Source organism: Pseudophryne corroboree, chromosome 3, assembly GCF_028390025.1.
Source record: "Pseudophryne corroboree isolate aPseCor3 chromosome 3, aPseCor3.hap2, whole genome shotgun sequence".
In the NCBI taxonomy this organism is placed as follows: Eukaryota; Metazoa; Chordata; class Amphibia; order Anura; family Myobatrachidae; genus Pseudophryne; species Pseudophryne corroboree.
Genome location: NC_086446.1, coordinates 64,767,169 through 64,785,287, shown reverse-complemented (window position 1 = coordinate 64,785,287; position 18,119 = coordinate 64,767,169). Strand labels below are relative to the sequence as shown.

Here is an 18,119-nt window from a genome sequence, read left to right as displayed (position 1 = left end):
AGCATCCTGGAGCAGCGGTTTGAGTGGATGCCGCGTTTGGTTGCTTGGCAACGGCATGACGTCATCAGCGGGAGCCGCTGACAACAGCCCAGGAGCGCGCACGCGGCTCGCCGTTGGCGTCCGGAAGCGGGAGGAGGGAGACCTTACACGAGGTATCTATTTAGGTAAGTACACTTGTGGTTATTGTTTTTTGTTTCGTTTTTTCTTCTAGCACTGTGCACCTTGATAAAAACGCCTGTGTGGCGTTGAAACGTCGGAATGCTTTGCACTTTATTTTTGCATATGTTGTATTGAGCCTTTGAATTTCTATAAAGCCGTTTTGAAATAAATCCGGTGAGTGCCGCCTGGTCCCTGCAATGAGGAGAAGACTTGCCAAGTCTGAACCAGGTGACTACATTATATCTATTCCCTATTAGGAAGGCACACCGGTGGTTGCTCATACTGAGAGTTCCTGTTACCCTGCTTCTTGTTATATATATATATATATATATATACTGTATATATCCAAAAATCCAAAAATATACTGGTAGGTTAACTGTCTTCTAACAAAAATTAACCCTAGTGTGAACGTGTCTGTGTGTACATGTGAAAGGAAACATAGATTGTAAGCTCCACTGCACAGGGACTGATGTGAATGGCCAAATATTCTCTGTAAAGCGCTGCGGCATATGTGTGCGCTATATATATAACTGGTAATAAACAATAAAATGATATATATATATATATATATACACAGTATATACACAGTATATACACAGTATATATATATATATATATATATACACTGTATATCTATATATCAGCTATTAGGCTGTAGGTCACTGATCAGGTAGGTGGGTCCGTAGTGGTCTTCCAAGTCGGTTCTCAAGGCACCATAGCAGTGTAAGGCTATCCATGCTTGTGCACAGATGGTATAATCAAACTGTCTGATATACTAATCAAGTCACCTGCGCTTAAGCATGGACATCCTTACAACCTGGACTGTTACCAGGGACAGGGGGAGGTGCCACAGCGGAGGGAGGCATGGCCACGGCTGAAGAGGCATGGCCGTGGGTCACGGGGGCATGACCTCGTGGCACACCCCCATCTATCCCCGCTGTCTGTGTGGCCGAACCATTTTATTTTATTTTTATAAATGATATTAAATGATACCAGATTTGTCTGCACATTTACCAGTCGGCCATAATGGGGTATAGTTACTACATGGCGGTTAGTCAGAGGGCTATAGTGATGCTACTACTACTACTACTAATAATAATAATGATAATAATAATAAAAACTAAGGGGGTCATTCCGAGTTGTTCGCTTGTTGCCGATTTTCGCAACGGAGCGATTAAGGCGGAAATGCGCATGCGCATGGTACGCAGTGCGCATGCGCTAAGTATTTTAGCTCAAAACTTAGTAGATTTACTCACGTCCGAACAAAGAATTTCCATCGTTGAAGTGATCGGAGTGTGATTGACAGGAAGTGGGTGTTTCTGGGCGGAAACTGGCCGTTTTCTGGGAGTGTGCGGAAAAACGCAGGTGTGCCAGGATAAAACGCGGGAGTGTCTGGAGAAACGGGGGAGTGGCTGGCTGAATGCAGGGCGTGTTTGTGACGTCAAACCAGGAACGAAACGGGCTGAGCTGATCGCAGTGTAGGAGTAAGTCTGGAGCTACTCAGAAACTGCTAAGAATTTTCTATTCACAATTCTGCTAATCTTTCGATCGCAATTCTGCTAAGCTAACATACACTCCCAGAGGGCAGCGGCCTAGCGTGTGCAATGCTGCTAAAATCAGCTAGCGAGTGATCAACTCGGAATGAGGGCCTAAATCAGCAGTGTTACGCATTGGTATTATTTCCCTTTTAAATCCTGTGGCCAGAGCTGCCGATAAGAGGCTTAAAAAAAACACCTCTTAGTAAATATTCCGCATTATCTTCCTCACCGTATAATAAAAACCAGCATTTCCCATTGCCAATAGATATTTTATTTCAATATTTCTCTATATTCTCAATCTTCTGTTCACCTTCTCACCCCAAATATGACAGTACTAGTTAAAAGCCCATCAAAATGATGGACACAAGGGCCGGCTGCACACCATAGAGGCCAGTCTGGGGGTAGAGGACACCAGTAGCCACCAGCAGCTGGCCGGAGGGGTCTGGGCATGGCCTGTGTGGGGTGTGGGAGCGGCATGCACAGGCCTCAGTATATATAAAGCAGATGAGCCGGTTATCTGCCTCCTCCTTACCTGCATCATCTGCAGCCCCAGCACTGACCCCTCCTCCTCCCGGTCACCCATTTTGTGGTTCCTGCATCCATTTCCTGGTTAGTGTTGCTACTTGTTGCCGAGTCTCGGGATGGCAAGTAACCTGGGGTTGCAGCACAGTATATGGAGGAGTGGGTGTCCTACTCCATGCGATATATGGCAGGAGCAGTATATGAGGAGGGGGTGCCCTGTATATAGGGGGCACAACATGCAGGTGTATGGGATTGCAGTGTATATATAGGGGCAGTATATGGAAAAGTATGGGGTTGCAGTGTATATAGGGGCGGTGTGTGGTGGGGGGTGCAATGTACATAGAGGTATGTGTGTGTCTGTCCCCTGAATGAAGCTCAGTTGAGCACCCTCTAGTTGTCACCGGGGGCATTACAGGGGTGAGGAGAAGTGATAGCATTTTATTATATAGGATGAACCATACATACAGCACAAATCTACTTCTAATAGCGGTTTGTGGATTCACGTGACAGTCAGCATGGAGGGTACAGTAACAGTCCAAAGGAGAAAAGTGTGGACATAGAGTTTCCCAGTAGTAACCTCCCTTCTGATGACATAAAAGACTATTACAGGCCATTTCTGTGGTTTCGCCACTACACCTTGTACTGAGGGGACAGCTATATAAATACTAACACAGTCCTTACCGAAGTACCCGTAGATAACAGTCTCGATGTCTCAGTCCCTCACACAGAAGCTTTATTCCAATGTCCCCCAGGTTATTCTCCGACAGGTCCAGTGTCATCAGGTAGGGACATGTAATCAGCACAGAGCGGAGATCGTCACAGCTGGAGGAAGTCAGACCACATCTCTGTAACCTGATAAGAGATGAGGGATCTGCATTAGGTCATTACTTATTGTTTTACAGCCTCACACTCAGCATGACGTCATCACTGACATAATAAAAATGTCTGAAGAAGATACAATTGTTGGTGCACAGTGCTAGACTGTCTCTGTGTGCCTGAGATCATTGATAGCGATTTACCGAATACAGACAAGGGTCGTTGGGTGCGTAGCTGAGCCATTATCCTCAGAGTACCAATCAGTAAAGAATCACGTGGCCTCAGGACACCTCCGTGTCCCCATGGACCATGCACTCGGGCCCTCTACTCTCTTAAAACGCCCCTGAATGACAATGAGACATTTGGGTAGAGGTGGCTCTGTTCATGAGAAGCTAATGTGCTAGAGGTGGACATGGCAGGAAGAGCACGCAGGTGGAGTAGGGTAGGAAGGGGTAGAGCAGGCCATATTACTAAGTTAGGTTTTAAACTTGCACCTGAAACACTTGAGGGCGTTGGGGAGCAGCACAAGAGAAGTCTTTGAGCTGGGATTTAGTGGTGGCTATTGTGTATGTACCTTGGCATTCATATCTAGATTTTAGGGTGTAGGGAGCCGATCCAAACTTCTTCACTGGGCACCCATACAACTTAGAACATACTGTGTTGTGTGTCCCGTGATATATATTATCCTTCCCTAGTATACCAGTCAGACTTTGAAAAATGATGATACCTGTGTTTTATCACAGTATAAACGACTTACGTTAGTTTCCTCATCTGATCTTCCTTAAAGAACTCCGGTACACTGTACTCTTCCCAATATGGGGCTTTTTCTTTTTTGGGAAATTTGCATCCCTCAAAGCTGCGAGGGGAAAACAAAAAAAAAACCAACAATGAAAAAAAATCCCCCACAAACAAACAAACAAACAAACAAACAGTATTTACTGCAATGACTTAAAAAAATCCTTCAAGCATAAGCCAAGGTGTCATGTACCGTACACCTGGAAACCAGGGACATATTGACGATTCTGACCTGTTATAGTTAAATGGGTATCTGGAATCCAGGTCGGCACCACTTAGGTCGACACCAATTGGTCGACACACCTTAGGTTGACACCTCAAATAGGTCGGCATGAGGTTTTTTTTTTTAAATATATTTTTTGTAACTTTTTTATACTTTACGATCCACGTGGACTGCAATTGGGAACGGCAACCTGTGCCTTGCCTGAAGCACGGCGAGCGAAGCGAGCCATGTGAGGGGACACGGTGCACTAATTGGGGTTCCTGGTCACATTACAGTGAAAACTACCCCAAAAATATATAAAAAACGCATGTCGACCTTTTTCCATGTCGCCCTTTTCAGGTGTCGACCTAAGCGGTGTCGACCCTGAGTCCTGGAGCCAGTTAAGTGAAATACACAAAATTCTATTAGTTGATATTTAAACATTTTATCTTTATTTTTTTAGTACACATAACATATGTTGGGGAGCACGGATGACGTGTTCATGGCATTTACCGATTGCTCTTCTATTTCTCTCTACTGTACAGTATAACTATTGGCATTGGCTGTTGTGCTGGTCATTCGGGCTGACCTTTGCTGCTATTATGCTGGTAATAAACCCACTATGCCACACTACTACTGCCAAACAGGACGATGTCAATTGCAGGGAAATGGAGAGACAGTATATGCAACATGCTGATAGGTGGGACTTTTATAATATACTAGTAATGGTGGGACTGTATAGCATACTATAAATGGGCACTGTATAACATACAGGACACTACAGGCTATAGAACATCTTATCATTGGAGACTGTATAACATGCCGATAGATGGTACATATGTAATACAGTGGTAAGTGGGGGCTGTATAACATACTATAAATGGATGCTATATAACATGCAGGACACTACAGGCTATATAACATCCTATCACTGGAGACTGTATAACATGCCGATAGATGGTACATATGTAATACAGTGGTAAGTGGGGGCTGTATAACATACTATAAATGGATGCTATATAACATACAGGACACTACAGGCTATAGAACATCTTATCATTGGAGACTGTATAACATGCCGATAGATGGTACATATGTAATACAGTGGTAAGTGGGGGCTGTATAACATACTATAAATGGATGCTATATAACATGCAGGACACTACAGGCTATATAACATCCTATCACTGGGGGCTGTATAACACTGATAAATGGGACATATGTAATATACTTATAAATGGGGTCTGTATAACATACTACAGGTTGAGTCTCCCTTATCCAAAATGCTTGGGACCAGAGGTATTTTGGATATGGGATTTTTCCGTATTTTGGAATAATTGCATACCATAATGAGATATCATGGTGATGGGACCTAAATCTAAGCACAGAATGCATTTATGTTACATATTCACCTTATACACACAGCGTGAAGATAATTTTAGCCAATATATTTTATAACTTTGTGCATTAAACAAAGTGTGTGTACATTCACACAATTCATTTATGTTTCATATACACCTTATACACAGCCTGAAGGTCATTTAATACAATATTTCTAATAACTTTGTGTATTAAACAAAGTTTGTGTACATTGAGACATCAAAATACAAAGGTTTCACTATCTCACTCAAAAAAGTCCGTATTTCGGAATATTCCGTATTTCGGAATATATGGATATGGGATACTCAATATGGGATATTATGGGGTCTGAACAACACACAGGACACTACATACTATATAACATTCTATCACCTACAGATGTGTCCTCATACATCTAGCCTCCTTGCCCAATAAACAGCCCTTCTAGTTGTGCCATGCCAATTTGTGACTCAGTAGCGCTGAGAATCTTTTTTTGCTTCTTTTGCCATTAAAATGCATCTTATTTGCAATGTAATGCAATAGGACGCATGAGCAGCTTCTGCTGATTAAAGTGATTTGCGGCATGCCTATGGGGGTCATTCCGAGTTGTTCGTTCGTTGCAGATTTTCGCAACGGAGCGATTTGGTGGAAAATGCGCATGGTACGCCGCACGCCTGCGCCAAGTTATTTAACACAGAACTTTGCTATTTTACTCACGGCGTAACAAAGCTTTTCCATCGCTCTGCTGATCGTAATGTGATTGACAGGAAGTGGGTGTTTCTGGGCGGAAACTGGCCAATTTAAGGGAGTGTGCGGAAAAAAGCAGGCGTGCCAGCAGAAAACGCAGGAGTGTCTGGAGAAACGGGGGAGTGGCTGGGCGAACGCTGGGCATGTTTGTGACGTCAAACCAGGAACGAAACGGACTGAGCTGATCGCAATGGAGGAGTAAGTCAGGAGCTACTTAGAAACTGCGGGGAAAGACTTACGAGAAAATTTGCTGAGCTTTCGTGAGCAAATCTGCTATGCTAAAATACACTCCCAGTAGGCGGCGGCTTAGCGTGTGCAATGCTGCTAAAATCGGCAGCTAGCGAAAATCTCGGAATGAGGGCCTATATTCTGTGTGTGACCGCAGCTGTATCTGCATACGAAATACAGTGTTTTCCTGAAAAAGCATTTAGTATGCAGATACAGATGCAGTTGTACACAGAATATAGGCATGCCACATATCATTTTAATTAGTATGAGCAGCCTGTGCGTCTTATTGCACTGCATTATGAATAAGACGTATTTTAACGGAAAAAGTCACAAAAAAGATGCTCGTTGCTACCGACTCACATAATATCACTTAAACAGTATCCAACATGTAATAACTTACATTTGCTTCAAACCTTTGCTTATATAGCATACACAGGTCACAAGGGAAGACCTTGTACTCAGTCATGTGCCAGATACCTACCGAAGTTCTGAACATCTAGAGAGTGCTTTTGATAGAACATTCCGATAAATTGGTCCTAAAATGTAATCCTTAAAAAAAACAGTATGCCTCACTGAACTGTTCTCCAAGCAGTAGGCCAAAGCTCGGCAAGTGATGGTTGCCTGGTCCTTATTTTTGCCATGGAAACCTTCAAGTTTCAAGTTTTGAGAGTGTGACATTATTCTCTGCACACAGTCCTTAGCCTTTGCCTCGTACAGGCAGCATAATACTTCATTGTGGTAGTCTGATGGGTGTCTCATCACCCATTGCTCCAACTCAGGTTCTTCTCGGAAGGCAACGGGATATCCAACAGTTCTCTCAGCCTCCTGAATTTGTTTTTCACTTGAAACACCAAATAAATGCCGTACAGTTGATTTTAGATGTGGCCGGTCTTCTGACGCCTCCAAGAGATCTTTCATTTTCCAGTTTCCGAACTTGATCTGTTTCTCATCCAGGACATAGTACAGAGCGGCAAATACCTCCTGTATACCAAAAGGGATGAAACTGTAACAGATGCTGGGCTCTGTGCCCCTTTGAGAGATTGTGTCCTTCAGAATTACAGACTCAAATACTGAGATGGTAACCCCATGCCTTGCAAGATCTGATTCTTCAAACACATTTCTGCCATTCCAAACTCCTTCAATGGCCAAACTACACAGCTTCTTTAGACAGATCTCTAAAGGCTGGTCATAGGTCCTTCCGTGGTACTTTATTAATGCCTTTAGATACCAAAGGTAAATGGAGGTGAAAGGCATGGAATCTAGCAGACGTAATCTAAGTTTTAGAAACTGTTTCATTACCGTACATAGAATCCAGGCACTTAAAGGGAGATAACACATATCAAACAGAGTGTCGTTGTCCTTAATCATATTAAAAACCAGGTCCGCCTGGTCTCTGGCATTAAAGAATTTGTAGACATATTCTTCTCGCTGATTCTTTGTAAACCCCCGAATTTCCACATACTGAGGAGAGTAAACTAAGTCAGTCAGCTTCATCGATGAGAATGGCCTCGTGGTGATGATTTGGCAGCAGTCCCTAAGTAACGTTCTCCTAAACAAACTGTTCAGGAGGATATCTTTGGACACCTCCTGAAAAGGGTCTTCGCAAACCTCTGTGTTCTTCATGGATGACAGATTCACCTCATCGAAACCATCAAGAATAACCAGGATTCCTTCAGAATTCATGAAGATTGAGCGCAGCAAACAGTATGGACCAGAGAGCCAACAACATCTGGATAAATATTTTGAAAGGCTTATCTCAGACTTGAAGGTGTTGATTTCTTCACAGCTTATGAAGAACACAAAATTAAACTGGTCTTTATATAGATCTCCGGAGGCCCAGTCCAGCATGAGCCTTTGGCATGCCATCGTTTTTCCCATCCCCGCAGTTCCCTGTAACACCACAGTGTTGTGAATAATCCCAACATCATCCGGACTGAAGAGGTCTTGAATGGTGGTGGGGGAATACTCATCCGAAGATCCTTTTGCCATAGTTCGTCGATGCCTCTGGCCTGCGGCTGTAATTTTATGCAGCTTCTTCTCTAGTACAATACTGGTGTATTTTCTCTTCAGATTGAAATCTTCCCCTATCCTTTTATCGTGATGTTTAATAGCATAGTACGACTGTCTCATTTCTTCCATGTATTTTTCTCTGCAGCCTGTAAGGGGTGACAAGCGAATAATCAAAGTAAATAGTTCCTACTCCCAGTGACACAAATAAGTGCGTTTAGCAAATTATCAGGCACAACGGTAACACAGCGCTTTGGATGCAATGAGGGTAGGGTGACAGTACAGGAACACAGAGCTTTCACATTGCACCAAGAAATGGTCTCAACGTACAGGAAAGTATTCAGAAGAATTCCAGGAGAGAGGTACCTACACTTAATGGAATTCCATTACTTTCCGTGGTCAATAAACTACGTGGTCTCAGCTGTTACTAATCGTCCATCTCACAAAGTGTTAGGGTCTCCTGCCCTGTGCTGCCACGTCGTCATGGCAACCGGGAGACAAGTGCTAGCAGAGTAACCTGAGCGCAGCTGATACTCCGGTTCGGGTCTTTTGCTGTGCAGTGGTTACAGGCTCTGTGCACGGCAGGGGATCCGGTGCTGGTTTTTGTGCTCACAGTCTGTGAGGTCTGAGTGGGGCGTGGACAGCACCTGCTTTATAAGGCCTCTTCTCAGGTTAAGCAGATGCTGCTGAATCTTTGTTGGTTAGTCAGTTCCTGAAAGTTAGCCAGTACTGTGTAGCTTTGTATTTGTTGTTGCTTACTGCAAATAGGCCTGGGGATTTGGTACTACACTCTGCCAATCCAGACCTAGCAGTAAGACTGGAGTCAGTCGTTTAGCTTGCTGGGGTTCTTTTACTACTTTGTGAACTTAGCAAGTTTGCGGCTGTATTCTAAGACTTGCCTGCTTAAATCCTGTCTCACTGTGCAAGGTGTTCAGGTGTCAGCTTAGTGGCAGTAAGCTGAACCTGTGCACTGCAAGTGAGAATTAGGATTGTGGAGACTCTCCTTGTGTCTATCATTCCATCTCTGACCAAGGAGTTTACTGCCACACCCGTTGGTAACCCTTTAGGGTTTTGCTGTTGCCCTTAGCAACAGCATTTCGGGTTCTCTACGTATTAAAACACAACATCTTGCTTTTCCCATCTGAGCATTACTAATACTAGGGAGACACCCAGTTTCTTAGCCTCTGGGCTTCTCTGTTCACTTTGTGTGTATTTTGTTACCCTATCACCTTCTGTGTACGTAATGTCATATTCCCCAGTCTGTCTGTGAGTTCATTTGTTTTGCATACCTATCCGTTCAGACACCAGTACATTCCTGCAGGCACTGGTGTGCATAACAGCTCAAACACCAGTACATTCCTGCAGGCACTGGAGTGCATAACAGTTCTGACACCAGTACATTCCTGCAGGCACTGGTGTGCATAACATATTCAGCAGCCTAATACTCCTGTTGAAATTTTGTGGGAATATGGAGCATACCCCTCAAAATACGTTGCAACAGGTGGTCGATCAGGTGCAGGTCCTGACTCGACAATTTAATGATTTGTCCATTAAAATGCACACCTCCCAGGCCGCTGGCGGAGCTCCCGCAGCAGCAGCACCTTCAGGGATTAAGGAGCCGAAAGTAAATCTCCCGGATCGTTTTTCTGGAGATCGCTCGCAGTTCTTTTGTTTCAAGGAGAGCTGCAAGCTATACTTCCGGCTTAGGCCTCAGTCTTCTGGGTCGGAGATTCAGCGGGTGGGCATAGTGATTTCCTTGCTACAAGGAGACCCACAGGTCTGGGCATATGGGTTGCAGCCTGACTGTCCGTCGCTTAAAAGTGTTGATGCTTTTTTTACGGCACTGGGCATGTTGTATGATGACCCTGACAAGACGGCCTCAGCCGAGGCTCAGATTTCGATCCTTAAGCAAGGGCGAAGGCCAGTTGAGGTTTACTGTACGGAGTTTCGGAGGTTGGCCCATGATACCCAGTGGAATGACCCAGCCCTGAGACACCAGTACCGAAGAGGTCTTTCTAACCAGATAAAAGGACCAACTGGTACAATATCCCTTGCCTGATAGCTTGGATCAGCTCATGCAGTTATCCATCCGGGTGGATAGACGGCTGAGAGAGCGTAGGCTTGAAAGGGAGACTGAGGTTTCCTTCTTTCCCAAGGGAACCTCAGACTCTGAGGAATTTTCAGAGGAGCCTATGCAGATTGGGGCTACCCGCCTCTCCTCGCGTGAGAAGACGCGGAGGAGACAGCAGGGGTTCTGTTTGTACTGTGGGAATAAAGGTCATGTGGTAGTATCATGCCCAGAAAAGACGGAAAACTTCAGGGCCTGAGGGTGATGGGAAATATCCTGTCAGGCCAGAAGTCAGAATTTCCCAAGAAGACTTTTATCATTCCGGTGACCTTGAAGATCCTCGGTCAAACTGTCAAGACTGAGGCCTTTGTGGACAGTGGGGCCGACGGGGTTTTTATGGACCGCCAATTTGCCCTGAAACACTCTGTTCCCTTAGTACCCTTGGCATCGGAAATTGAGATTTGTGGGTTAAACGGGGAACCATTATCCCAAGGTAAAATTACCTCTTGCACTAGCCAGATTTCTTTGTTTATTGGAGCCACACACTCTGAAAAATTGTCCTTTTATGTGACTGTCTGTACTTTTGCCCCATTGGTGTTGGGGTTACCCTGGTTAAGGGCCCATAATCCTCAATTTGACTGGGTCTCTGGGGAGATTCTTAGTTGGGGTACTGATTGTTTCAGGAGTTGCTTGAGCCTTCCAGTCAGGCTCTCGCAGCTAAGTTTGCCAGGATTGCCAGGGTGTTATGCAGATTTTGCGGACGTGTTCTCCAAAAAAGTTGCAGAGGTACTACCTCCCCATCGCCCCTATGACTGTGCCATTGATTTGTTGCCAAATGCTAAGCTTCCCAAGAGCAGGTTGTACTCCCTGTCACGTCCTGAGACTCAGGCTATGGCAGAGTACATTCAGGAGAACTTGGCTAAGGGATTTATCAGACCTTCACAGTCTCCAGTTGGGTCGGGGTTCTTCTTCGTGGGTAAAAAGGACGGTTCGTTGCGACCCTGCATCGACTTCAGGGAATTGAACCGTATCACGATTAAAAACTCATACCCACTGCCCCTCATTTCGGTCTTGTTTGACCAGCTTCGTACTGCCACCATTTTTTCTAAGATTGACCTACGCGGTGCGTACAATCTAATCCGAATAAGAGAGGGGGATGAATGGAAGACTGCCTTTAATACCCACTCAGGGCATTATGAATATTTGGTGATGCCTTTTGGGCTCTGTAATGCCCCGGCAGTCTTCCAGGATTTCATGAATGATGTGCTCAGGGAATATTTGGATAGATTCTTAGTTGTATACTTAGATGACATCCTAATCTTCTCCCATTCCCTGGAGGAACATCGGAAGCATGTACGCTTAGTCCTCCAGAAACTCAGAGACCACCGGCTTGGGGCGAAGCTGGAGAAGTGCGAATTTGAAGTTCAGCAAATCGCATTTCTAGGATATATTATCTCCCCAGAAGGTTTCCAAATGGAGGGTTCCAAGGTACAGGCAGTCCTGGATTGGGTGCAGCCCACTAGTTTGAAGGCGCTTCAGCGTTTCCTGGGCTTTGCGAATTTTTATAGACGATTTATCGCTGGATTTTCGTCTATAGTGGCGCCCTTGGTGGCACACACTAAGAAAGGGGCGGATGTTGCTCACTGGTCTTGTGAGGCTAAAGCGGCTTTTGCCCGTCTCAAAAGGGCATTTGTATCGGCCAAGGTGCTGCGACACCCAGATCCAGAGCGTCCTTTTGTGGTGGAGGTGGATGCCTCTGAGATGGGTGTTGGGGCAGTGCTTTCTCAGATGGGAGTGTCTGATAATCGCCTTCATCCCTGTGCTTACTTTTCCCGTAAATTTTCGCCTGCCGAGATGAATTATGACGTGGGTAACCGGGAATTGTTGGCTATTAAGGATGCACTCGAGGAGTGGAGACACTGGCTTGAGGGGGCTAAGTTTGTGGTCTCAATTCTCACCGACCATAAGAATCTGGCATATTTAGAGTCAGCGAAGCGTCTCAATGCCAGGCAGGCACGATGGGCTTTGTTTTTTGCTCGCTTTAATTTTTTGATAACATATCGCCCTGGGTCAAAAAACATCAAGGCTGATGCGCTCTCGCGGAGTTTTGCTCCAATCCAGGAGACCGTTGCCCATTGTGTCCCCATCATGTATTAAAGTGGGCATTACCCAGGACCTCTTATCATTAGTCCTTAGAGCACAGGAGCAGGCTCCTCCAGACCTTCCGGTAGGTCTTTTGTTTGTGCCTCCTAGGTTAAGACAGCGAGTGTTCCTGGAATTCCATGCCAAGAAGTCGGCAGGTCACCCGGGTATTGCCAGAACTCGGGAGTTGCTATCTAGGGCGGTGTGGTGGCCCTCGGTGGCTAAGGATGTGGATCAGTGGGTTCGGGCATGTGACATCTGTGCCCGAAATAAGACTCCTAGAGGGGTTCCTGTTGGCCCATTACATCCACTCTCTATCCCATCTAAGCCATGGACCCACATTTCAATGAATTTTGTGGTGGACTTGCCCAAATCCTCGGGGATGACAGCCATCTGGGTTGTCGTTGACAGGTTTTCGAAGATGGCGCACTTCGTTCCACTGGTTGGGCTGCCATCGGCCAGACGCCTGTCTGAATTATTTATGCTGCATGTTGTGCGTCTCCACGGGTTGCCACTTGATGTGGTCTCTGACCGCGGATCCCAGTTTGTGGCCAAATTCTGGAGGGCATTTTGTTCCGATCTCCAGATTTCTGTCAGCTTGTCGTCAGGCTACCATCCGCAGTCTAATGGGCAGACTGAAAGGGTGAACCAGTCCTTGGAGCAGTTCCTCAGGTGTTATGTCTCCAAGTGTCAGACTGACTGGGTTGCTCATCTGTCCATGGCGGAGTTTGCCTATAACAACGCGGCTCACTCTGCTACAGGGATCTCTCCCTTCCTTTGGGTGTATGGGCATCATCCTAAGGCCAATTCTTTTGACCCCCTGGACTCCACGCCTGGTGGTTCCTCTGTGGTTTCGGTCCTTAGAGGTATTTGGCGGAAAGTGAAGAAAGCCCTTGTGTCTGTGTCATTAGTGACCAAAAGGGTTTTTGATAAGCGGAAAAGACCCTGCAGCTTCAAATTAGGAGACTTCGTCTGGTTGTCTACCAAGAATTTGAAGTTGAGACAGCCATCTCATAAGTTAGGCCCCCGGTTTATCGGCCCTTATAAGATCACCAGGGTTATCAATCCGGTGGCATTTCAGTTAGATCTGCCCCGTTCTTTGGGTATCAATAAAACATTTCATTGTTCCCTTTTAAAACGGGCGATTAGTAATCCTTCTTCCAGTGGAAGACCTTCCCCTCTTCTGATACGTGGCCAGAGGGAGTTTGTTGTTGAAAGGATTCTTGACTCCAAGATGGTTCGGGGTCGGCTGTCATTTTTGGTGCACTGGAAGGGGTATGGCCCGGAGGAGCGGTCGTGGGTGCGCAGTGGTGATCTTCATGCCCCCAGACTGATACGCTCTTTCTTCTCGCAGTTCCCCGATAAACCCGGTGGTAGGGGTTCTTTGACCCCTCGTCAGAGGGGGGGTAATGTTAGGGTCTCCTGCCCTGTGCTGCCACGTCGTCATGGCAACCGGGAGACAAGTGCTAGCAGAGTAACCTGAGCGCAGCTGATACTCCGGTTTGGCTCTTTTGCTGTGCAGTGGTTACAGGCTCTGTGCACGGCAGGGGATCCGGTGCTGGTTTTTGTGCTCACAGTCTGTGAGGTCTGAGTGGGGCGTGGACAGCACCTGCTTTATAAGGCCTCTTCTCAGGTTAAGCAGATGCTGCTGAATCTTTGTTGGTTAGTCAGTTCCTGAAAGTTAGCCAGTACTGTGTAGCTTTGTATTTGGTGTTGCTTACTGCAAATAGGCCTGGGGATTTGGTACTACACTCTGCCAATCCAGACCTAGCAGTAAGACTGGAGTCAGTCGTTTAGCTTGCTGGGGTTCTTTTACTACTTTGTGAACTTAGCAAGTTTGCGGCTGTATTCTAAGACTTGCCTACTTAAATCCTGTCTCACTGTGCAAGGTGTTCAGGTGTCAGCTTAGTGGCAGTAAGCTGAACCTGTGCACTGCAAGTGAGAATTAGGATTGTGGAGACTCTCCTTGTGTCTATCATTCCATCTCTGACCAAGGAGTTTACTGCCACACCCGTTGGTAACCCTTTAGGGTTTTGCTGTTGCCCTTAGCAACAGCATTTCGGGTTCTCTACGTATTAAAACACAACATCTTGCTTTTCCCATCTGAGCATTACTAATACTAGGGAGACACCCAGTTTCTTAGCCTCTGGGCTTCTCTGTTCACTTTGTGTGTATTTTGTTACCCTATCACCTTCTGTGTACGTAATGTCATATTCCCCAGTCTGTCTGTGAGTTCATTTGTTTTGCATACCTATCCGTTCAGACACCAGTACATTCCTGCAGGCACTGGTGTGCATAACAGTTCTGACACCAGTACATTCCTGCAGGCACTGGTGTGCATAACAGCTCAAACACCAGTACATTCCTGCAGGCACTGGAGTGCATAACAGTTCTGACACCAGTACATTCCTGCAGGCACTGGTGTGCATAACACAAAGCTACCTGAAAATAATCAGTATTCCTTGTTGGCAGTATTAGCTGGCAGTTATATGTATTGGCTGCAGCTATTAGACAGAGTCTAACTGCGTTCTGTTTATTAATAGGAGATAGATGGTTTGGGAAAAGCTGCAGCTATTCTACAGAACGTGGCAATGACCAACCTTGGATTCCTGGTGGCAATGGGAATTGGAAGGTTGGTAAAAGCTGCAGTTATTTTGCAGAATGTGGCAATGACCAACCTTGGATTCCTGGTGGCAATGGGAGTTGGTAGGTTAGTAGAAGCTGCAGCTATTCTACAGAATGTGGCAATGTCCATTGGTGGATTCCTGGTGGCAATGGGAGTTGGAAGGTTGGTAAAAGCTGCAGCTATTCTACAGAATGTGGCAATTACCATTGGTGGATTGCTGGTGGCAATGGAAGTTGGAAGGTTGGTAAAAACTGCAGCTATTCTACAGAATGTGGCAATGTCCACTGGTGGATTCCTGGTAGTGATGAGCAGATTCGGTTTTACTCGGTTCTCAAAACGGCATCTTATTGGCTATCCAAAACACGTGACATCCGTGAGCCAATAAGATGCCGTTTTGAGAACCGAGTAAAACCGAATCCGCTCATCACTAATTCCTGGTGGCAATGGGAGTTGGAAGGTTGGTAAAAGCTGCAGCTATTCTACAGAACATGTCTATGACCAAATGTGGCTTACTGTTGGCAATAAGAGATGGGGGAGGGGGGGAGGGGCATTAATAACCAAGCTGTTTACTAGCTGCAGTCGTAGCATGCAGGAGTAAGCAGGGAACTGTCCACGTGTCAGTTTGGGATTTAGTCATAATGTCGCCATTGAACATGTCAACATGTGCAGACTGTCTACAATGTTGACATTCAGTACATACCAGCAAAGGAGGGTAAGGCTGCAGGAGGGGATAGTTATGAAGATCTGATGGATGTCATCCTGATGTCACCAACGTACCAGTTAAGTCAACACCAGACCATTAGGTACATCTTGTCGGCATTCCAGTCATAGCAAACATTTAATCAGTGTCCATGTGATGAATGCCGACATGCCTGGCATGCTGACATGATGAACATCATAAGTATACCACACCCACTAGTTGTGCATGGTGGCAGTGGGCTGCATATGTGGGCAAGTGGTTGGAATGTTACATAGATGTGCATAGTCATGTGTCCGATGCAAAAATCTGGAGAGAGGACTTCACCACTCTATAGTGCTTTCCTGAGATGTATGCCACGCTGTGTAACCATAACATGTACCCAAGCATGTGCGTATTGTACTTGAGTATAACCAGGTTTGCTTTCAGACTAAATGCATCATGTTTTGCATTTATTGTAGTGTTCATTCTAGCACCCTACGTCTGTCCCAGCCCATGCAGTTCCTCTTTCCTGCCTGGGATGTCGCTCTCTGCTCTGGTGCCTCTAGCACACACTGGTCAGTATCTCAGTTTAGATACAGACCAGAGTGTGCTAGAAGCACCAGGGCACAGAGTGACACCTCAGGCAGGAAAGAGGAACTGCATGGGCTGGGACACATGGGAATTCTAGGGTGAGGTCTTTCTCAGTGGGTGATATTACATAAGAGAGAGAATATTCTTTATTATAATGCTAACTTCCATCTATTTAAAAAACTTGGGGAGGAAAAAAAAAGTCCTTGTTATGTACATTATACTGAAAAGGCAGTTATTTAACATAGACGGTGACATGGGACATTTTTCTCAGAAATATGGTAGTCTGCAGTGAGCAACAGAATAAAGGGTTGCTTGAGAAAACAAATGGGTCACAGATGTAAATGCATAGATGGGGTCACTTTAGCTTGAAATGCGGCAGGTCAACCAGGGGATATGCAGATGCAAATGCCAGAAGGGCCGTTGGCCTGTTGGGTCGGCCAAGCCACACAGAAAACCAGGGGTGGCCGTGCACTGCACAGCCTTGCGGCACTCTATTTGACCCCCACCTGACTTGGCTGTGTCAAAGAAAGATGGGGATATGACATGAAGCCAGGACGCCCTGACTTGTGACAATTCCCTGTGAGCAGTGGCCGTGCCCCCCACAAATGCCAGAGTTGAAAAGGAGCCCAGTCCATCCCTGGCAGTCACCATTTAGACAACCAGCAGAGGCTTATAAACAGGACCTCATATCAGAGTATGTAAAAGAAAATATTTCACTTGCCTTCGAGTGCTTTGCTTAAATACAACTTCTGGGTTTTCACTGAAAAGACAAAACAGAGAGAGTATAATCATTAGTAAAGGAAACAATTACCCCGGTGTAAGTAATAATGATAGGAATAGAACTCATTGAGGAGATAAAAAGGACGAGGCAGCAGGTGACCAGTTTTATACAGGACACGGAGGTAATTCCCAATACCCTAATATGCTACATTACAATTGAACTGCCGTTCTTCCACCCTGTCGGAAATTCCGACAAGTCGAAAAAACACACGGATGAGCGGAATCTCACCGCGGTCGAAAACGGCCCGTTTTCCACCATTTATTTCTGCCCATAGAGGAGGGTGGAATTGAATGGTCGGAATGGGAAAGGGAAACGGGCGGAAACGGCCCGCTATTGAATAGAGACGTGTCGGATCCACTCTGTCAGGATCTGACTTCAATTGAATATACCCCAATAAATTATACGGCTATCAGAAGTCATTTAGAGGTTCTGTGACCATGTAAAAGCCTCAGGCTGTGGGGTGGGATTTCTTAAAGACCTCTAGGAGGACATCAAAACCCTTTGATTGGACTACTGCTATCCATGTGCTTACCGATACTGATCGCTTCATGCTGGTAATCTTCTGCGCGTTCTGTAAGACCGATCAGCCTGAAGACCCGTATGAGAACATCCAGCGCCGCTTCCTCTCCAAATACATCAAGCAGAATGTATTTTGTGCCGAGAAAATCCGCTTTCTGCAGCCGCTCAGGCTGGATGGGGACTCGGGTGGGCAGACAAGCCAACACGTCCTTAAACTGTTTTAATTCATGTTCGGTCAGCTTTTCCAGAGCCTCGTAAAGAACGTCTCCAGTCGTTTTTCTCCCCCAATACTCTGTACCTAATGAGAAGAGAGTAATGTCCTATAACTGTTACTGAGAAA

General features: G+C 45.7%; 1 protein-coding gene across 2 annotated transcripts in view; it reads right to left on the bottom strand.

Moving 5' to 3' along the window:
• The window catches only part of LOC135054733 (NACHT, LRR and PYD domains-containing protein 3-like), a 58,070-nt gene that overhangs the window by 28,938 nt on the left and 11,013 nt on the right, over nucleotides 1–18,119 (bottom strand). For both annotated transcript variants that reach the window (XM_063958028.1, XM_063958027.1), the window contains exons 3-7: nucleotides 17,793–18,077; nucleotides 17,201–17,239; nucleotides 6,848–8,522; nucleotides 3,793–3,891; nucleotides 2,901–3,071 (exon numbers count right to left, since the gene is read on the bottom strand). In XM_063958028.1, coding sequence (XP_063814098.1) covers nucleotides 2,901–3,071; nucleotides 3,793–3,891; nucleotides 6,848–8,522; nucleotides 17,201–17,239; nucleotides 17,793–18,077 — 2,269 coding nt within the window. The remainder of the gene's footprint in view (nucleotides 1–2,900; nucleotides 3,072–3,792; nucleotides 3,892–6,847; nucleotides 8,523–17,200; nucleotides 17,240–17,792; nucleotides 18,078–18,119) is intronic.